This window comes from Hemitrygon akajei, chromosome 22 (genome assembly GCF_048418815.1).
Source record: "Hemitrygon akajei chromosome 22, sHemAka1.3, whole genome shotgun sequence".
NCBI classification, from domain to species: Eukaryota; Metazoa; Chordata; class Chondrichthyes; order Myliobatiformes; family Dasyatidae; genus Hemitrygon; species Hemitrygon akajei.
The window spans coordinates 62277365-62294863 of record NC_133145.1 but is presented as its reverse complement, the minus strand read 5'-3'; the positions used below and the strand labels follow the sequence as shown (position 1 = coordinate 62294863).

Below are 17499 nucleotides of genomic sequence, written 5' to 3'. Positions count from 1 at the left end.
CTCTCATTCTGACACGTCAGTCCTTGGCCTCTGCTGTCGCACTCATGTTGGACGAGTGACACCTTATATTTCATCTGGGTAGTCTCCAACCTAATGGCATGAACATCAATTTCTTGAACTTCTGGTAATACAACCCCCTCCCTTCACCATTCCCCATTCCCATTTTCCCCCTTTCACCTTATCTCCCTCTGTTGCTCCTCCCCCCTTTTCTTTCTTCCATGGCCTTCTGTCCTCTCGTATCAGATTCCTCCTTCTCCAGCCTTGTATTTCTTTCAGCAATCAACTTTCCGGCTCTTCACTTCACCCCTACCACATCTCCACCTTCTAACTCTGACTCCTCGTCTTTTTTTTCTCCAGTCCTGATGAAGGGTCTCAGCCCAAAATGTCGACTGTACGCTTTTCCATAGATGCTACATGGCCTGTTCAGTTCCTCCAGCATTTTGTGTGTGATGCTTGGTTTTCCAGCATCTACAGATTTTCTCTTGTTTGTCATAAACTAGACAATCTGTTCATTTATGTTGTTGCTATTTTGTGGAGCTTGTTGCATCAAATAACCCACTGCATTTCCAAGACTGCAACAAATCCTACACTGTAAGATTTCAAGGACACTCCACTGTTGGATGGGAATGAAAAGCTGGTCCTGCCAGCATTGGCCAAAAACTAAGAACTGAATGAACAAATATAAAAATCTGCTGCTAACGGTTCACATTCATGACGTACAGGATCAGAATCAGCTTTGTTATCACTGACCTGTGTCGTGAAGTTCGTTGTTTTGCAGCAGCAGTTCAGTGCAGTTCATAAAGAAAAATTACTCTAAGCTACAAGAGGACATGTATTTTAAAAATAAGTAGTGCAAAAAGGGAGCAAAATAATGAGGTAGTGTTCATGGACCATATCTGAAATCTGATGGCTCTCCGTATTAAAAGACTTGCCTCTGACATGTCCCTTATACTTTCCTTAAATCACCTTAAAATTGTGCCCCACATATTAGTGAAAAATATTACCCCCACGCAAAAAAAATCTCTGGCTATCAACTCTTACCTATTCTTGTTATCATCATGTACACCTCTATCAGGCTTCCTTCTCTCCAAAAGAAAAGTCCTAGCCCACTTAACTTATCCTCTTAAGACATTTGTCATTTAGAAACCAACAAAATTAAACAATTTTAAAGCAGTTTATATTTCCTTCCCTGTGCTCTGTCAGACTAACTTCTAATCCTGTCACAGAGTCCAGGGCATATACATTTTTGACTTTGCATTTATAGAAATGCCAGACTTGCAGCTGCTTCAATGGCCAAATGCCAGTTCAAGACAAGATCTTGTTGGGACCCACCCCCACATAATTCAATGGCATAGAACAAACATTTCACATGTACAATTTCCTCAGCTGATTTAGGCTGTAAACCTTGTGATTACTTGGAATCTTTAGTATAACCTTAATTTGAGCAGATAACAGTCGTTATTGAATTTGTATGTATTGATGTACATGTGACAAATAAAGCTAATCTTTAATTAAGGATAAAGATCTCTTTAAAAAATACTTTTGTTTTTTTAATTTGTGGAAGACAAACTACTTTGACCATGTGGTTTTTGTCATGCATGAGATTTGATGAATTTAAAGACTTAATTTTTTTGCTGCAGTTATCTAACTGGAGGACAGAATTCTCACAGGATGTGCAGAAGTGCTTACTCGAAGAAATAAGGTTGTCCCATCCAGAGTTCCCTGTACGAAAATTGTTCAAGCCATTACTCCAGAAACGAAATGATCATTTTGCAGACATGCTCAGAACAGGTCAGTGCATGGGTAGTATTTGAATATGGCTTTGTTTTAAGTTCAGCTTAACCAGGAGCCAGGTTTAATTCCACCGTTGTCTATAGGAGTTGGTATGTTCTCCCCGTAACCGTATTGACTTTCCTCCAGTTGCTCTGGTTTTCTCCCACATTCCAAAGACGTGGATTAGTAGGTTAATTGGTCACATGGGTATATTTGGGTGGCGCGTGCTCATTGGCCTGGAAAGGGCTATTACAGATTTTCTAAATCTAAATGAATTGTACAAAAAATTAAGTGATAAATTTATACTGATATATCAAAGTGTTGTTATCCTGTTTCATATTTCAGAATAACAGTGATGGTTTTCTTAACCTAGCTCAACATAAGATTGAGTTTTTTATGGGTTTGTGAAGATATCAGTGCAGCTAATTCAATTTCGAGGCCCTCCATTGGTCGATGTTGACCATAGATGTTGCATCCTAGCTGTCTACACGATACACAAGCCAGGGTAGTACGATATGGAGAGCAAGCTGTTGCCCATGTGGCTGGCTCCCCCTCTCCACACAGCTGATGAATCCAAAGGAATGACCAAAATTGATACAGTTGACACCAGTGGCCTCACAGGAGTTGCTAGTCAGTGTTGGACTCAACGTAGGACTGCCTTAAGTACTCCATCTCTGGATTTTTCCTTGGGGTTTACTCCTGAAGGTTTCCTCATGAGTGGTTATAATCGCAAGGCACCAGAGGTTTGAAGTCAGAGATTTCTTCCTCCTAGGTGAGCTACCAACCACAACATTTTAGCTCGTCTATCTAAAGTGAACTGGTTTTAAGGCACCAGTAGTCTGTCATTGCCCCTCCTGTCAGTAGAAAAGGCTCTGCCAGACTAAGTAGCTAAGCCAAGCATAAAGGCCAGGAGCAGAACTTGGTTGTCAGAGGCTATTTTAGACATGTGCCATTGGGAGCATTTCATAGTTAGAGGGAATTTGCCTTCACTGCCACTATAACAATCTTAAGGAACCATAATTCAACTAATTATCAAGTAATCTTTCCCTTTCTAATCCGCTGTAAATTGCCTTCATCAATTAGATGTAACAGCATCAAAGAGATTGCTGCCCATTCTGTGGATGGCCAGGATGGATTGAATAAAGCTGATATCTATTACAAACCCATAGTCTCTCACTGCTACATGGATTATACCTCCCCCATCCCCTTTTCACACTTCCCCTGTCTCCACCGCATCTGCTCTCAGGATGAGGCTTTTCATTCCAGAACGTAGGAGATTTTCCCTTTCTTCTAAGAAAGGTTCTTCCCTTCCTTCACCATCAGCGCTGCCCTCAACAGCATCTCTTCCATTTCATGCGTGTCTGTTCTCACCCTATCCTCCTGCCACCCTATCAGGGATAGGGTTCCTCTTGTCCTCACCTACCACCGCACTGGCCTCCGCGTCCAGAACATAATTCTCAGCAACTGCACATCTTTCCCTCTTCCCCCAACCCTAGAGAGCTCCGAACCCTATTGGGAAGTTACAAACACAAGATTCTGCAGATACTGGAAATTTGGAGGAACACATGCAAAATGCTAGAGAAACTCAGCCGGTCAGGCAGCATCTACCAAGGGGATTAAAGTTGATGGTTCAGGGACAGACTCTTCATCAGGACTGGAATAAAGGGGGCAAAAGCCAGAATAAGAAGATGTAGAGTGGGGAAGGATTTCAAGCTGGCAAGTGATAGATGAAACCACCTTATTCTGGCTTGTTCACCCTTCCTGTCCAGTCTTGAGTATTTCCAGTCATTAAGTCCTTTTAAATACCCCTATTGTATCAGCCTCCTCCTCTCCGCCCAGTGGAGTGGTACCATACACCCACCACTGTTTTTGTTTAAAAAAAACCTACCACAGAAATCTTTCCCTAAACTTTCCTTAAACAGATGCCCTCTGGAATTGGCCATTTCTTCTCTGGGGGAGAAAGTGCTGGCTGTCCACTCTATCTATGCCCCACATAATCTTACAAAAATTTGTGTTTATTTTTTATTCTTAGGATCTTCAAATAAAATGGAGAATTCTATTATAGAGCTTGAGGCAGAGCCCCAACAAGCATTACCTGTGTGTGCCAACCCAGAACCACTGCTGGGGAAAAGGAAGAGACGGGTTGAAAGGCAAGATCAGAAACATAAGAGGAAGAAAGCACTTGAAAGTGAACAGGATTTGGTCATCATCAGGGATGAGGAATATTGCACTCAGGAGCTGTCCACAGGGTCTGAGAGCTCTGCAAGGAATGGAAGAGGCAACGATAACCAGAACTGCACAGCTTCGACCAGAAATCGGCTCAATAGATCCGTTAAGAGAAAGCAGCAGAAGTCTGAACGTGAGACCAAAGTAGCAGAAGCTCAGGCCACGTCTGCCCCATTGTCTGTTTCTAAATTAACTGACCAACCAAAGAGGGAACAACCTGACACTTCTGATGGTAATGTCATTCTCATTTCTGAGTAGTTGTTTTTAGTCAACCCTGCATGTTTGGCATGAACATGGGAATGCTATTCATTTCTTCAAGGCTGCACTCATCCTCTGCTGGTTTCATTGAAGTTATAGAATCTCCCTCTGGTGCCCCTCCTCCTCCTCTTTTCTTCCATGCTGCACTGTTCTCTCCTGTCAGATTCCTTCCCCAGCCCTTACAGACAGCAGCGGAATTGGACCTGTGTCACTGACACTGCATTCCAGTGATGTACTGAGCGGTGTTCACAACTCTGTTTCCTGCAATCACGTGGCAAAGCAGTTGCCATGCCAAGTTGTGATGCGTGTAGACAGAATAATTCCACGGCTTAGAGTTTAGACAGACAGAGCTGTCTAATTGTGGAGAATATGAACTGTTATAGGCTTTGCTCCCCCTGCTGATGATATGCTGCTATTTCTGCTCCCAACAAAACTGTGTCATAGTTAAGTACCTCTTGAGAATCACAGAAAATGTTAATTGAACCTAACTTTTCAGATTTCATCAGGGAAGATCTGCTATGGACTGAGAAATACCAGCCACAACATTCCAGTGAACTTGTTGGAAATCTCGGTGCAGTCAGGAAATTACACAGGTAAGTGATAAGATCTATCTGAGTGGCTTTTTCCCTGAAGTAGAAACTCCGCATCACTTTTCCTAAATTAGAAGTTCCAAACTCTTTGGAAATAATAAACGGAATAGATAGATTGTCTAGTTGTTGAAAAGTAATTTTCTCCCATTTCTTATGTCTGTGGTATTTCATGATGCAATATAGTATTTGTACAGCTTGAAAATGTAAATTCTTTCTCTTCACTGACCCACACTTGTGAATTATTGCATTAATTTATAAATTTAAAGGCTGATTAGTAATTTAGCAAAATCTCAGCGTCTAATCCTTTTGTTTGCTTATCTAACTTGTGAATATAAGAATCTCGGAGCAAATCAAAATTAAAGAGCTTTGAATTTGAATTCTGGATTGATGCTTATCTGCAATTTGTTTGTCTTGTTCAAACTTTCTCTGTATTTTAGACTGCAAATGCTCACCATTTCCCTTGAGGCTTCAGGTCTGTAAAGTTTGCCAGCACTTTGCATGTATGATCACTTCTCTCTCATAAGTGAGCTACAGTTGGCTAGTTAATGATAGATATCTCAATATAGAGATCTGAATGATATCTTTATCATTGCAGCTCTCTAGTAGCTTTAGAGAGGGTGCAGAGGAGATTTGCCAGGATGCTGTCTGGACTAGAGAGGCTGAGTGAGCTAGGTTTTTCTCTTTGGAGTGAAGGAGGATAAGAGGTGACTTGATGGAGGTGTATAAGATGATGAGAGGCATAGATCAAGTGGACAGCCAGAGACTTTTTCTCTGGACAGAAATGGCTAATGTGAGAGAGCAAAATTTTAAGGTGATTAGAGGAAAGTATAGGGAGGTTGTCAGAGGTAAGTTTTTTTACACAGAGGGTAGTAGGTGTGTGGAATGTCCTCCCAGGTATGGTGGTAGAGACAGATACATTAGGGGCATTTTAGAAACTTGGGATATGAACATGGATGATAAAAAAACATGGAAGGCTATGTAGAAGGAAAGGGTTAAATTGATCATGGAGTAGGTTTAAAGGTTGGTACAACATCATGGGCTGAAGGGCCTGTACTGTGCTGTAAAGTTCTATATGTTTAATGAGTGGTTGGTAGTTAGTATAGACTCAATGAGCCAATTTTAGACCTGTGTCCGTAGTTTCTCGCATCATTCATTGGGGATTGATGATAGGAACTTCATTCAATTTCCCTATTCTAGAAACACCAAGACAATAAGATTGAAAGAGTAGAGAGAAACTTTACAAGGATTTGAGGACCTGATTTATAGGGAAAGGTTGAATAGCTTAGTACTTTATTCCCTGGAGCATAGAAGAATGAGAGGAGATTTGACTGATGTATACAAAATTATGGGGGGGGGGGGGTAAAGATAGGGTAAATGCAAGCAGGCTTTTTCCACTGAGGTGGAATGAGACTAGAACTAGAATTTGTAAGTTAAGGGTGAAAAGTGAAATATTTAAGGGGAATCTGATGGAGAACTTCTTCACTCAGGGTGGTGAGAGTGTGGAATGAGCTGCCAGTGGAAGTAATGGATGCAGGGTCGATTGCAACACTTAAGAGGGGTGTAATGGATGGGGGCATATGGAGAACTTGGGGATCGATGGAAGGGTACGGAGGGATATGGAGAAAGTGCTGGTGGATGGGACTAGTCAGAATAACAGTTCAGCACAAACTTGGTGGTCTGAAGGGACTTTATGTGTAGTGCTCTATGACAACATGGTTCTTTAGATACATTAGTGACTCTTAAATGGGCACATGGATGGAGGGCCATGTAGGAGGAAAGAGCTGGATTGATCTTGAAGTCGGTCGTCAGCACATTGTTCACCGGAGGGCCTGCACTGTACTGTAGTATTCTATGTTCCATGACTTTTGGTACATTTATTGATTCTTCATTAATAGCAGTAGTTATTTACATAAACAACTTTAGTATTTTGAATTATCCTGAGGAATCTATCCCAAGATTTGACTTGTAGGTAGGTGACTGGACAGGACACAAAAAGAGATGGTAATGAAGACACTAAATTGAAGGAGGAATATGGAAGTTACAAAAGTATTCCATAGTTTAAGGCCTAGTCTACTGAAGACTGGTTTTCAATGATTAAAATGGTGAAAAATGATTACCGTAGATTCCGGATTTTAAGCCGCTACTTTTTTCCCACATTTTTAACAGCTTTGAACTCTGCGGCCTTTAATACAGAGCGGCTAATACATGGTTTTTTTTCATGCCGCCTCGTAACAGTAGACCAATAAAATTGATGAGTAGTTCACAGAGGTCCAATGAAATTGTACGATAAATCAAGCGCACTTTCACAATTAAATTATTGTAAATCAGTCATTTGTACTCACCCTCATCAACATGGAAAACACTCGAAGAAAAGCATTGTGCTGCCTTTATGGCAGTTATTTAGTTTATAATATTTTCGCTTAGTAATTCATTTTCTAGTTAAAGTTAGAAGAGTTTTAACTATATTTGTTTTCTGTACTACATCGCGGGATGCTATGACGTCACACCCGGTTTCGCCGCGTCTTGTGGGATACCGGTTTGCGATAAACGGGAAGGAGGGGGCATTAGACCCGAGCGAAACGCTGCTTTTAAATGCCGTTTGCGATAAACGGGAAGGAGGGGGTCGAGCGGCGGAGCGAAAACGCTGCTTTTAAGTTAAAGGCGATCAATAACTTTTCCTGGTAGGCTGCAGTATATATATATTTTACCAGTCGTTAGGAGATATTGGAATGTTGTTCAGTAAAGAAGTATACGCAACGTATATTTAAAAGTAGTCGCGTTACGGGCACGGTTCAAAAAAAAGCATTTGCAATATGTATTTGTTTTTGTTACCATATGGATTTAATTAAAAGTTAAAAAATCCTCACGTGTAATATCTTTCTGTGTAAATATCTCATATTACAACGTGGGACACCTGCGGCCGAAAATCCGGTGCGGCCTTTACAAGTAAAAAATTGATTTTATTTCTAAAATTAGAGCCAGCGGCTTTTAATCAGGTGCGCTCTGTAGTCCGGAATCTACGGTATACGTAATATGGCAGAATTGAAGAATCGGCTAATTCAACACAAAATGTACTCAGCTACAAGCAGGAGCTAACTGCAGACAAACCATAGTTACTGATAGTTCATGGTGAGCTGCGTATGTTAGATTTTGTGGCCAGGTGAGTGTGCAGGTGAAGTTTGAATGAGATAAGTTAAAAGTCATTCCATTGAACTCAATGAATGCTCTTGTGTTTTTCACATAGTTGGTTAATGGAATGGAAGAAAAGAGCTGATAAAGAAGAAACGAAAAAACACAAGGAAAGAAAGACTGAGAAAGATAAGAAAGTGGGTATGTAATATTCCTTAATGAATTATTCTGGGCAATGTTGGATCTCAGTGTTTAGTCCACTAACAAAGTAATTCCTCTCTGTAAGAGTTGCGTGCCATCTTTGGCATCTGAAACTGATCAAATTTCAAATAGAAAATATGATGCAGTCACAGTCGTATTCTTTTAATCCTGTAGCATTTAAAGGTTAGCTTTGTTTGTCAAGGTATATCAGACAATGAAATGTGTTGTTTACGTCAGGGACCAAGGATGTCCAAGGACAGCCAGCAAGTATCACCATCGTTCTTGCACCAACATAGCATGGCCACAACTCACTGACCTTAAGTCAAGTCAAGTCACTTTTTATTGTCATTTCGACCATAACTGCTGGTACAGTACATAGTAAAAATGAGACAATGTTTTTTCAGGACCATGGTGTTACATGACGCAGTACAAAAACTAGACTGAACTACGTAAAAAACTACACTAGACTACAGACCTACCCAGGATTGCATAAACCTGTACACCTTTGGAATGTGGGAGGAAACTGGAGCACCCATACCATTGACTGAAGAACGTAGAAATTCCTTACAGACAGCAACGGGAACTGAACCTCAATTACAATTGTTGGTGCTGTAAAGTGTTACATTAACTCTTAGACTACCGTGCTGTCCTCGAAGTAACAGTGATACATTTCCTATCAGAATAGTGGAACGTACAAACTTCATTACAGATGAGGCAGAAATTGAATCGCAGTCACTGGCACTGTGAAGCATTCCACTAAGCACTATGCTACTGTGCCAAACTTTTTATCTTATTCTAGTAGACTAATATAAAGCTCGAAATAACATCAATCCATCAACCAATTTCACAAAAGAGTGCTTCATCAACTTTAAGCCCTGGGTTATCCTGGGTCATAAAGAATATTATTTCAATGTACAACTTAATTTTTCTTTCATAACTTTAGCTGCGTGATGAGCCAGGAAGTTTGTGTTGTTTCTCACTGAAAGGCTACATTGAAAAGACGGGTGCACTCATTATGAAGACTGAAGTCCAACTTTGGCCAATATGGGTGCAGTGGACCAAGTGGCCTCCTGCCATAAATACCAGAAATCTCATTTATTATCACTGATGTATGTTGTGGCCCATCCTGAAGGGTCTCGGCCTGAAACGTCGACTGTTTATTCATTTCCATAGATGCTGCTTCACCTGTTCTGCTGCTTTGCATTTCTCATGTTGTGGCAGCAGCACAGAGAGATGCATTAAAAAAAAAACCATTATAATAATATAAATATTATTAAGAATAGGTGATGCAAAATAGTGAAGTTCAGAACTCTGATGGCGGAGAGGAAGAAGCTGTTCTTAAAACATTGAGTATGTGTCTTCAGACTCCTGCATCTCTTCCCTGAGGGTATCATTGAGAAGGGGGGAATTGCTGAGATAATGGAGTTGAGTTCCTCTCCACACCTTGTGGCACATTGGGCAGCAACCTTGTCACTTCTTTAACATTCGTCTGTTTTACGAAGCTGAGTTGCTAGTTCGATGCTCAACCCAGCATGAACCTGGACCACCTGCCTTGAAGTCCAGTGCGGATGCCACTACACCATCGGCCAGCTTGTCCTAGATAGTGAAGGTCCTTAATGATGTATTCTGCCTTGAAGTATCACCTATTGAAGGTGTATTCTGATTCTGTGAATGGGTAATTTCCTATTTAACCTGTTGCAGAGATTTATGCTGCATCAATATTTCTTCATAAAGGTAAATTTGCAATTCAACCCTATTAGGCAGGCTCTAGCAGACTGACTTGGACGCTAGTGGGGGAGTTTTTTCTAACCTGGGTGTAAAATTAATGATCTGTCATGTTCGGTGACTGGTCATCAGTATCTGCTGTTTCAAATGAAAGATTGGTGAAGAAAAAAATCATCTGTGCTAACAGAAAATAAAGACGTGTTTAGAAATGTTCTGCCGAAGGGTCTCAGCCCAAAACGTCGACTATTCTCTTTTCCATAGATGCTGCCTGACCTGCTGAGTTCCTCCAGTATTTTGTGTGTGTTGTTTAGAATTGATGGCTACAATCACAGTTGCAGTCAATTTCTAGCTGGCAGTTCTCCACTTTTTTTTTATATAAAGATAAAAAAAATTGTGGATGCTGGAAATCCAAGCAGCACAAAAAAACGCTGCAAGAACTCAGCAGACAATGCAGCATCTATGAGGACAAAGGCAAACAGTTGATGTTTTGGGCCAAGACCATTCATCAGGAAGGCAGAAGATACAAAAGCCTTGTTCCTCCCCTCAACATCGCACCTTCCCCCCCCCCCCCCCCCCCCCCAACCTTCTTGCTCTAACTTTTATCTTTTTTTCCAGTCCTGGTGAAGCGTCTCATCACGAAATGTTAACTGTTTACTCTTTTCCATAGACTTCACCTTTTTTTATTTGCATTTATCCACCTTCCATTCCTTTATTAGTAATCCACTCTGTCTGACCTGCCTCTTGCTCTCTGTAGATGCTTGGGACAACAGTGATTTTAACTTGGAGAGTTCCGGGGATGAAGATTTTTTGTGCAATACAGTGCTAATTACTGGACCTCCTGGAGTTGGGAAAACGGCTGCAGTTTATGCCTGTGCTCAGGAGTTGGGTTTCAAGGTTTGTGTTCTACTTCAGGTAGCATCCTTAATTCCACTTTGGTTCGTTCTGTTAAGAGCCTGATTGATACCGCTAGGTGTTTTCTCAAAGTTCTTTCTAGTTGATATTCAGTTAAATATTAGTGGAGACATGTAAACAGGACCTCCAGCAAATTTCACAGATAACGGGCAAACTCATATCCCTTGTAAAGAATAAACACGAGAGATTCTGTAGATGCTGGAAATCCAGAGTAACACACACAAAATGCTGGAGGAACTCAGCAGGCCAGGCAGCAGAAGCACTTTTAGTAATAGACTAAGACAACCGCGCTGTTCCAAAGAGCGTCATATGAGGTCATTCTTACCTTCAGCCAGTAAGCTCTATAATGAGTCAACCTATAGCCAAGGAAGTGATGACCCCTCCTGGAAGACTGTTTGAGGAATTTATTCTTTATTTTTCCTTACTTCTCTTCTAATATTTGTATATCTGTGCACTTGTGATGCTACTGTGATACTTTGGGATCAATAAAGTTTCTATCTGTGGAAAAGAGTAAACAGTCGACGTTTCCAGCGGAGGCTCTTCATCAAGACTGGAAAGAAAGGAGGATGAAGCCAGAGTAAAAGGGTGGGGGAGGGGAAAGAGTACAAGCTAGAAGGTGGTGAATCTGTGGAATTCTCTGCCACAGGAAACAGTTAAGGCCGGTTCATTGGCTATATTTAAGAGGAAGTTAGATATGGCCCTTGTGGCTAAAGGGATCGGGGGTATGGAGAGAAAGCAGGTACAGGGTTCTGAGTTGGATGATCAGCCATGATCATACTGAATGGTGGTGCAGGCTCGAAGGGCCGGATGGCCTACTGCACCTATTTTCTATGTTTCTATGTGGTAGGTGAAGCCAGGTGGGTGGGGGAGGAGGGATGAAGTAAGAAGCCAGAAGATGGTCGGTGGAAAAGGTAAAGGGCTGAATGTAGAATCTGATGGGAGAGGAGAGTGGGCCATGGGAGGTAGGCAAATGAGGAAAAGAGAAGAGGTAAGAGGGGAGGCCAGAGTGGGGAATTGAAGAAGAGGGAGGGGGTGTAGGAAAATTACCACAAGTGAGAGAAATCAATGTTCATGCTATCAGGCGGAAGGCTATCCAGACGGAATATGAGATGTTGCTCCAGCCTGACTGTGGCCTCAATGTGGCAGTAGAGGAGGCCATAGACCAACATGTTGGAATGGGAATTAGAATTAGAATTTCCATAGTTGTTGCCTGACCTGCTGAGTTGCTCCTACATTTTGTTTGCATTGCCCTTGTTAAGTGTGTGTGATTCTGTGCCATCTACTTAAAACGTAGAACATGGATTAGTACAGGCCCTTTGATCCACAATGCTGTGCCAAACATTTAAGATGGACAGACGTAGGAGCAGATTTAGGCCATTCGGCTTTCAAATCTTCTCCACCATTCCTTCATGGTTAATTTATTATCCCTTTCATCCCTTTTCACCTGTCTTCCCTTCATTAACTTTGACGCCCTTACTAAATCGTTATACCCAATTACTTGATCTCCACAGCCTTCTCTGGCAATGAATTCCACAGATTCGCCAAACTCTGTGTGGAGAAGTTCCTCCTCATCTCTATTCTAAAAGGACGTCCTTGTATTCTGAGGCTGTGTCCTCTGGTCGTAGACTCTCCCACCACTGGAAACATCTCTGCATCCACTCTATCTAAGCCTTTCAATATTCAGTAAGTTTTAATGAGATCCCTCATCATTCTTCTAAACTCCAGCGAGTGCTAGTCCAGAGCCATACTTTTAACCTACTCTTAACATCAAACTAACCCTTCCCTCCCACATAGGCAGATTTGAAAGAAAAATGGAGGACTATCTAAGATTCTCTTAAATGTCCCTAATGTATCGGTCTCTACCACCACCCTGGCTGTGCATTCCATGCTCCCACGACTCTAAACTTGCTTTCCTCAAATCACCTTAAATTTATTTCCCCTTGCCCCATATTAGCCATTTCCACCCTGGAGAAAAAAGTCTCGTTATCCACTGTATCGATGCCTCTTATCATCATGTACACCACTAACAAGCCACCTCTTGTCCTCCTCCACTCCAAAGAGAAAAGCCCTATCTCACTCAATCTTTTCTCGTAAGTCATGTTTCTCTAATCCACTTCTGTGTAGTGTAGGGAAAAATATTACTGTTACCCCTTAGAGCTAATTTGTTTGCCTTTTGAGAAAATAATGAGACAACTAATGTCCCTTTCCCTTTTCTTGGTCTTCATTACATATTTACTAAGGAGAAAGCAAACTATTTAATCGGGTCAAAAGTCCTTGTTTCTGTCTGTAGGTATTTGAAGTAAATGCCTCCTCACAGCGGAGTGGCAGACAGATCCTCTCTCAGCTTAAGGAAGCCACGCAGTCTCACCAAGTTGATAAACAGGGAAGCAACGCTCTCAAGCCTGCCTTCTTCAGTGGCAGCAAGTCTCTTCCACCACAAACAGCCAGGTCTCCGAGTGAGTATCAAACCTTTGTACTTTTTAACAACAGTTTTCTTATTTCATGAAATTTGTCTTACTTTTATGCAGTAAATTGACATGATCGGGGCTGTTCCCTGAAAGTGGTGCAAGCAGTTTCAATAGGTTTCTTTAAAAAGGAACCGGAATAAATAATAGAAAGAGTCCCGATGAAGGATCTTGGCCCAAAATTTCAAGTGCTTATTCTTCTTCATAGATGCTGCCTGACCTGCTGAGTTTCTCCAGCATTTTGTGTGGTACTCTAAATAATTGAAGGGACTATATTAGCTTTATCAAAGATCAGCTTTATTTGTTGCATGTACATCAGAATCAGGTTTAATATCACCAGCATATGTCATAAAATTTGTTAACTTTGCAGCAATACACAATAATAGGAAAAAACTGAATTACTATGTGTGTGTATGTATATGTGTAAAATATTTAGATTAAGTAAGTGCAAAGGAAAGAAAAAAATGTAGTGAGGTAATGTTCATGGGTTCAATAGCTATTCAGAAATCTGATGGCAGAGGGGAAGATGCTGTTCCTGAATCATTGAGTGTGTACCTTCAGGCTTCTGATGGTAGCAATGAGAAGAGGGCACATCCTGGGTGGTGGGGGCCCTTAATGATGGACACTTCCTCTTTGAGGCATCACTCCTTGATAATGTCCTAGATACTACAGAGGCTAGTGCCCATGATGGAGCTGACTAATTTACAGCATAGGATTGCAGACTACTTCGATCCTGTGTTGTAGCCCCCACCCCCTCCACCAGATGGGGATGCAGCCAGTTTGAATGCTTTCACAGTACATCTGTAGAAATTTTGACATACCAAATCTCCTCAAGCTCCTCATTAAATATAGTTGTTGTCATGCCTTTTTCTTAGCTGCGTCAATATGTTGGGGCCAGGTTAAATCCTTAAAGATATTGACACCCGGGAACTTGAAATTGAAATGGCTCACTCTTGTACCACTTGCACTTCTTCCCCTTCCCCCACCTTCTTGTTCTGACTTCTTAATCTTTTTTTTCCAGTCCTGATGAGACTTGGCTCAAAACGTCAGCTGTTTACTCTTTTCCATAGATGCTCCCTGGCCTGCTGATTTCCTCCAGCGTTTTGTGTGTGCTGCTCACTCTTTCTACTTCTGATCCCTCTACAATGACTGGTTGTGTTCCCTCGGCTTACCCTTTCTGAAGTCCCCAATCATTCTTTTGGTTTACTGACGTTGAGTGCAAAGTTGTTACTACAACTCCACTCAACTAGCTGGTATACTTCACTCCTGCTGTACGTCCTCTTGTCAACATCTATGATTCTGCCAACAAATTTATAGTAAATTTATTGATGGCATTTGCGCTGTACAGTAAGATGCATGCCTTGCATCAACGACCAATACAGTCAGAGGATGTTCTGGCGGCAGCCCACAAGTATCTCCATGCTTCTGATCCCAACATAGCATATCCACAATTCACTAACCCTAACCCAGTTAGACACACCCAGCCCCAAGACACCAGGCAAGGTAATTTGATTGCAAGCAATTGGTTTGTTTATCATTACAGAATGTCTCTGGTGCTTCCCACTCCCTTTCCCTTTTCCCAAACAGAATTCCATCCCTGCCCCTTCCCACTTTCAGTCCAGAGTAGAAACCCTCATCAAAATCAGGTTTATCATCACTCAAATATATCAAGGTTTTTTTTGTGGCAACAGTACAGTGTAATACATAAAATTACTATCGTACTATGCACAAGTCTTGGATAGCCTAGACTTGACTAGACTAGATTTATATGCTTAAGACTTTTGCACAGAACTGTAATTGGGTGATGCGGGTTCATTGGGCAGTAGGGCCTGTTACTGTGCTGTAACACTGAAGCTAAAAATCGAAATCTCTGTTCCCTCATGTTCCCATCATAAGCATATTGTCAAAGTCAAAAAAAGTATGTATATGTTGCCATGTATTACCTTGAGATTCATTTTCCTGCAAGCGTCTACAGGAAGCTGCAAAAATACAATAAGTTTTATGGGAAATTACACATAAAGACTGTGAAAAAACCGTTGTGCAAAAGAAAACAAATTATGCAAATAAAAATATATATACATAAATAATACTGAGAGCATGAGCTGTAAAGAGCCTTTAAAAGTGAGTCTTTAGGTTGTAGATTCAGTTCAGAAGTTAAAGTGAGTGAAGTTATCCATGTCAATTCAGGAGCCTGATGTTGCAGTCATATAACTGATCCTGGACCTGGTAGTGTGAGACCCTATACCTCCTTTCCGATGGTAATAGCAATTATGTTTGGGCATGAGTGTGAAATTATTTTCTGCAACGCCACTAAAATGACTTAATTCCTTTTCCACAGAGAAAGCAAACTCTCCCAGAAGCGTCGTCACATCACCTAGGAAAACGTCCTTGTCTCCTAGGAAAAGGGGCTCGAAGAAGACCCTCGCACCCATGTTCTTAGCAAATTTCTTCAAAGCCCCAGTGAAGTCTAACAAAAATGAAGAATCAGAAAAAACTGACTATCAGATGAGTGGTAAGAAGATGTTATCTTAAAATATATTTTCCAAGGGGGTGAGTGCAAAGCAATAGGAAATATTCTTAACCTAGTGTGATCATGATTGAAATTATAGTCATAGAGGACCTCAGCATTGAAACAGGCCCTTCACCCTATCCAGTCCATGCCAACCTGATCTTCTGTCTAGTCCCATCTATCTGCAGCTGGACCATAGCCCTCTTTACCTCTCCCATCCATGTACATACCCAAATTTCTCTTAATTGTTACAATTGAACCCACTTGCACTGGCAGCTAGTTCCATACACTCACCACCCTCTGAGTGTAGAAGTTACCTCTCCAATTTCCCCTTAAATATTACACCTTCCACCCTAAACCTATGACGTTTAGTTCTAGTATCACCCTACCTGAAGTTAAATCCTGTATGCATTCACCCTATCTATACTTGTAATTCCGTATACCTCTATAAGATCTTCCCTCAATCTCCTGCATTTCAGGGAATAAAGTCCTAATCTTTTCAGCCTTTCCCTATAACTCAAGGCCTGGCAATGTCCTTTTAAATTTTCTCTCTCCTCTTGCAATTATTGGTATCTTTCCTGTTGGTAGGTGACCAGAAGTACAAAAAAAAACTCAGAATTCAGCCTCACCAATGTCTTCAGCATAACATCCCAACTCCTGTACTCTGATTTATAAAGACCAATGCGCTAAGAACCCTCTTTATGGCCCTATCCACCTGTGATACCACTTTCAAGGAATTATGGATCTGTATTCCCAGGTCCCTCGCACTACCATGCTTCTCAGTGCCCTACTGTTCGCCATGTAAGTCTTACTGTGGTTTGAAAGATATTTCAGAAATCACAGGTAGGAAGTGCCACACTTTAACACCAGATGAAGGAATGACATTATATGGAAATATTCCCTGTGGGGGAATTACCTGAATTTATGGAGAAACTTAATTCCTGGGAAATGGATTTGAAACTTTTGTGAAAACAAGCCCTTGCCTGTGGATTGAAATGATCTTCAAGGTTACTAAGTTGACATTGCTGTTCAGAAAATGAAAAGTAAATTTTACAAGATGAATAACATTATTTAATCTTCAACAAGAGGTTCAGCAGATACTCAGTGTGTATTGCACATTGTTTAATCTGTTCAATATCCATAAAATGCCCATATGTAGGTAAACCTCAAATTCTTAGTTGGTGATCAACGTGAGAACTGGCAGAAGGATGCTGAAGCCTTTTTTTTCCCCTTTTATTTAGTCAAATCGCAGAATATTTGTAAGGCCCAGAAGAACAATCCCCAAGTTTTAGAAGTATCTAAGATTCAGCCTGGGTCTGAGAGCAAAGACACGGAAGAGTGTATCAGAAAGAGTGCCACATCACTCATTTTGTTTGAAGAGGTAGGTGTATAAATACATTCATGCATGCTTATCTGGCAGAAGAAACGCGCAAATTTATTTTCTATCTTTCACAGTGATAACTAGTTCTGAAGATGCAGGTTCACAGGTTTGGTAAGTGAGACATAAGTCACTGATTACAAATAAGCACGTTAATCATTTATTTACAGACAAACAGTAAAACATTCAACCAAACATCTAAGCAACCCTAAATTACACAAACTATGATACTAAACATTCAGTAACACTTCAAACTCAACAGCTACCTTAGTAAATCTCCCCAAGTTACTACAAAACTAAGCATTCAGTAATCAGGTACTTAACTCAGTGTGT

At 41.1% G+C, this 17499-nt stretch overlaps 1 protein-coding gene across 1 annotated transcript in view; it reads left to right on the top strand.

Moving 5' to 3' along the window:
• The window catches only part of atad5a (ATPase family AAA domain containing 5a), a 59262-nt gene that overhangs the window by 18953 nt on the left and 22810 nt on the right, over positions 1–17499 (top strand). The window contains 8 exon segments of the mRNA XM_073026450.1: positions 1641–1791; positions 3806–4231; positions 4754–4850; positions 8092–8177; positions 10657–10796; positions 13105–13270; positions 15618–15791; positions 17030–17173. Coding sequence (XP_072882551.1) covers positions 1641–1791; positions 3806–4231; positions 4754–4850; positions 8092–8177; positions 10657–10796; positions 13105–13270; positions 15618–15791; positions 17030–17173 — 1384 coding nt within the window.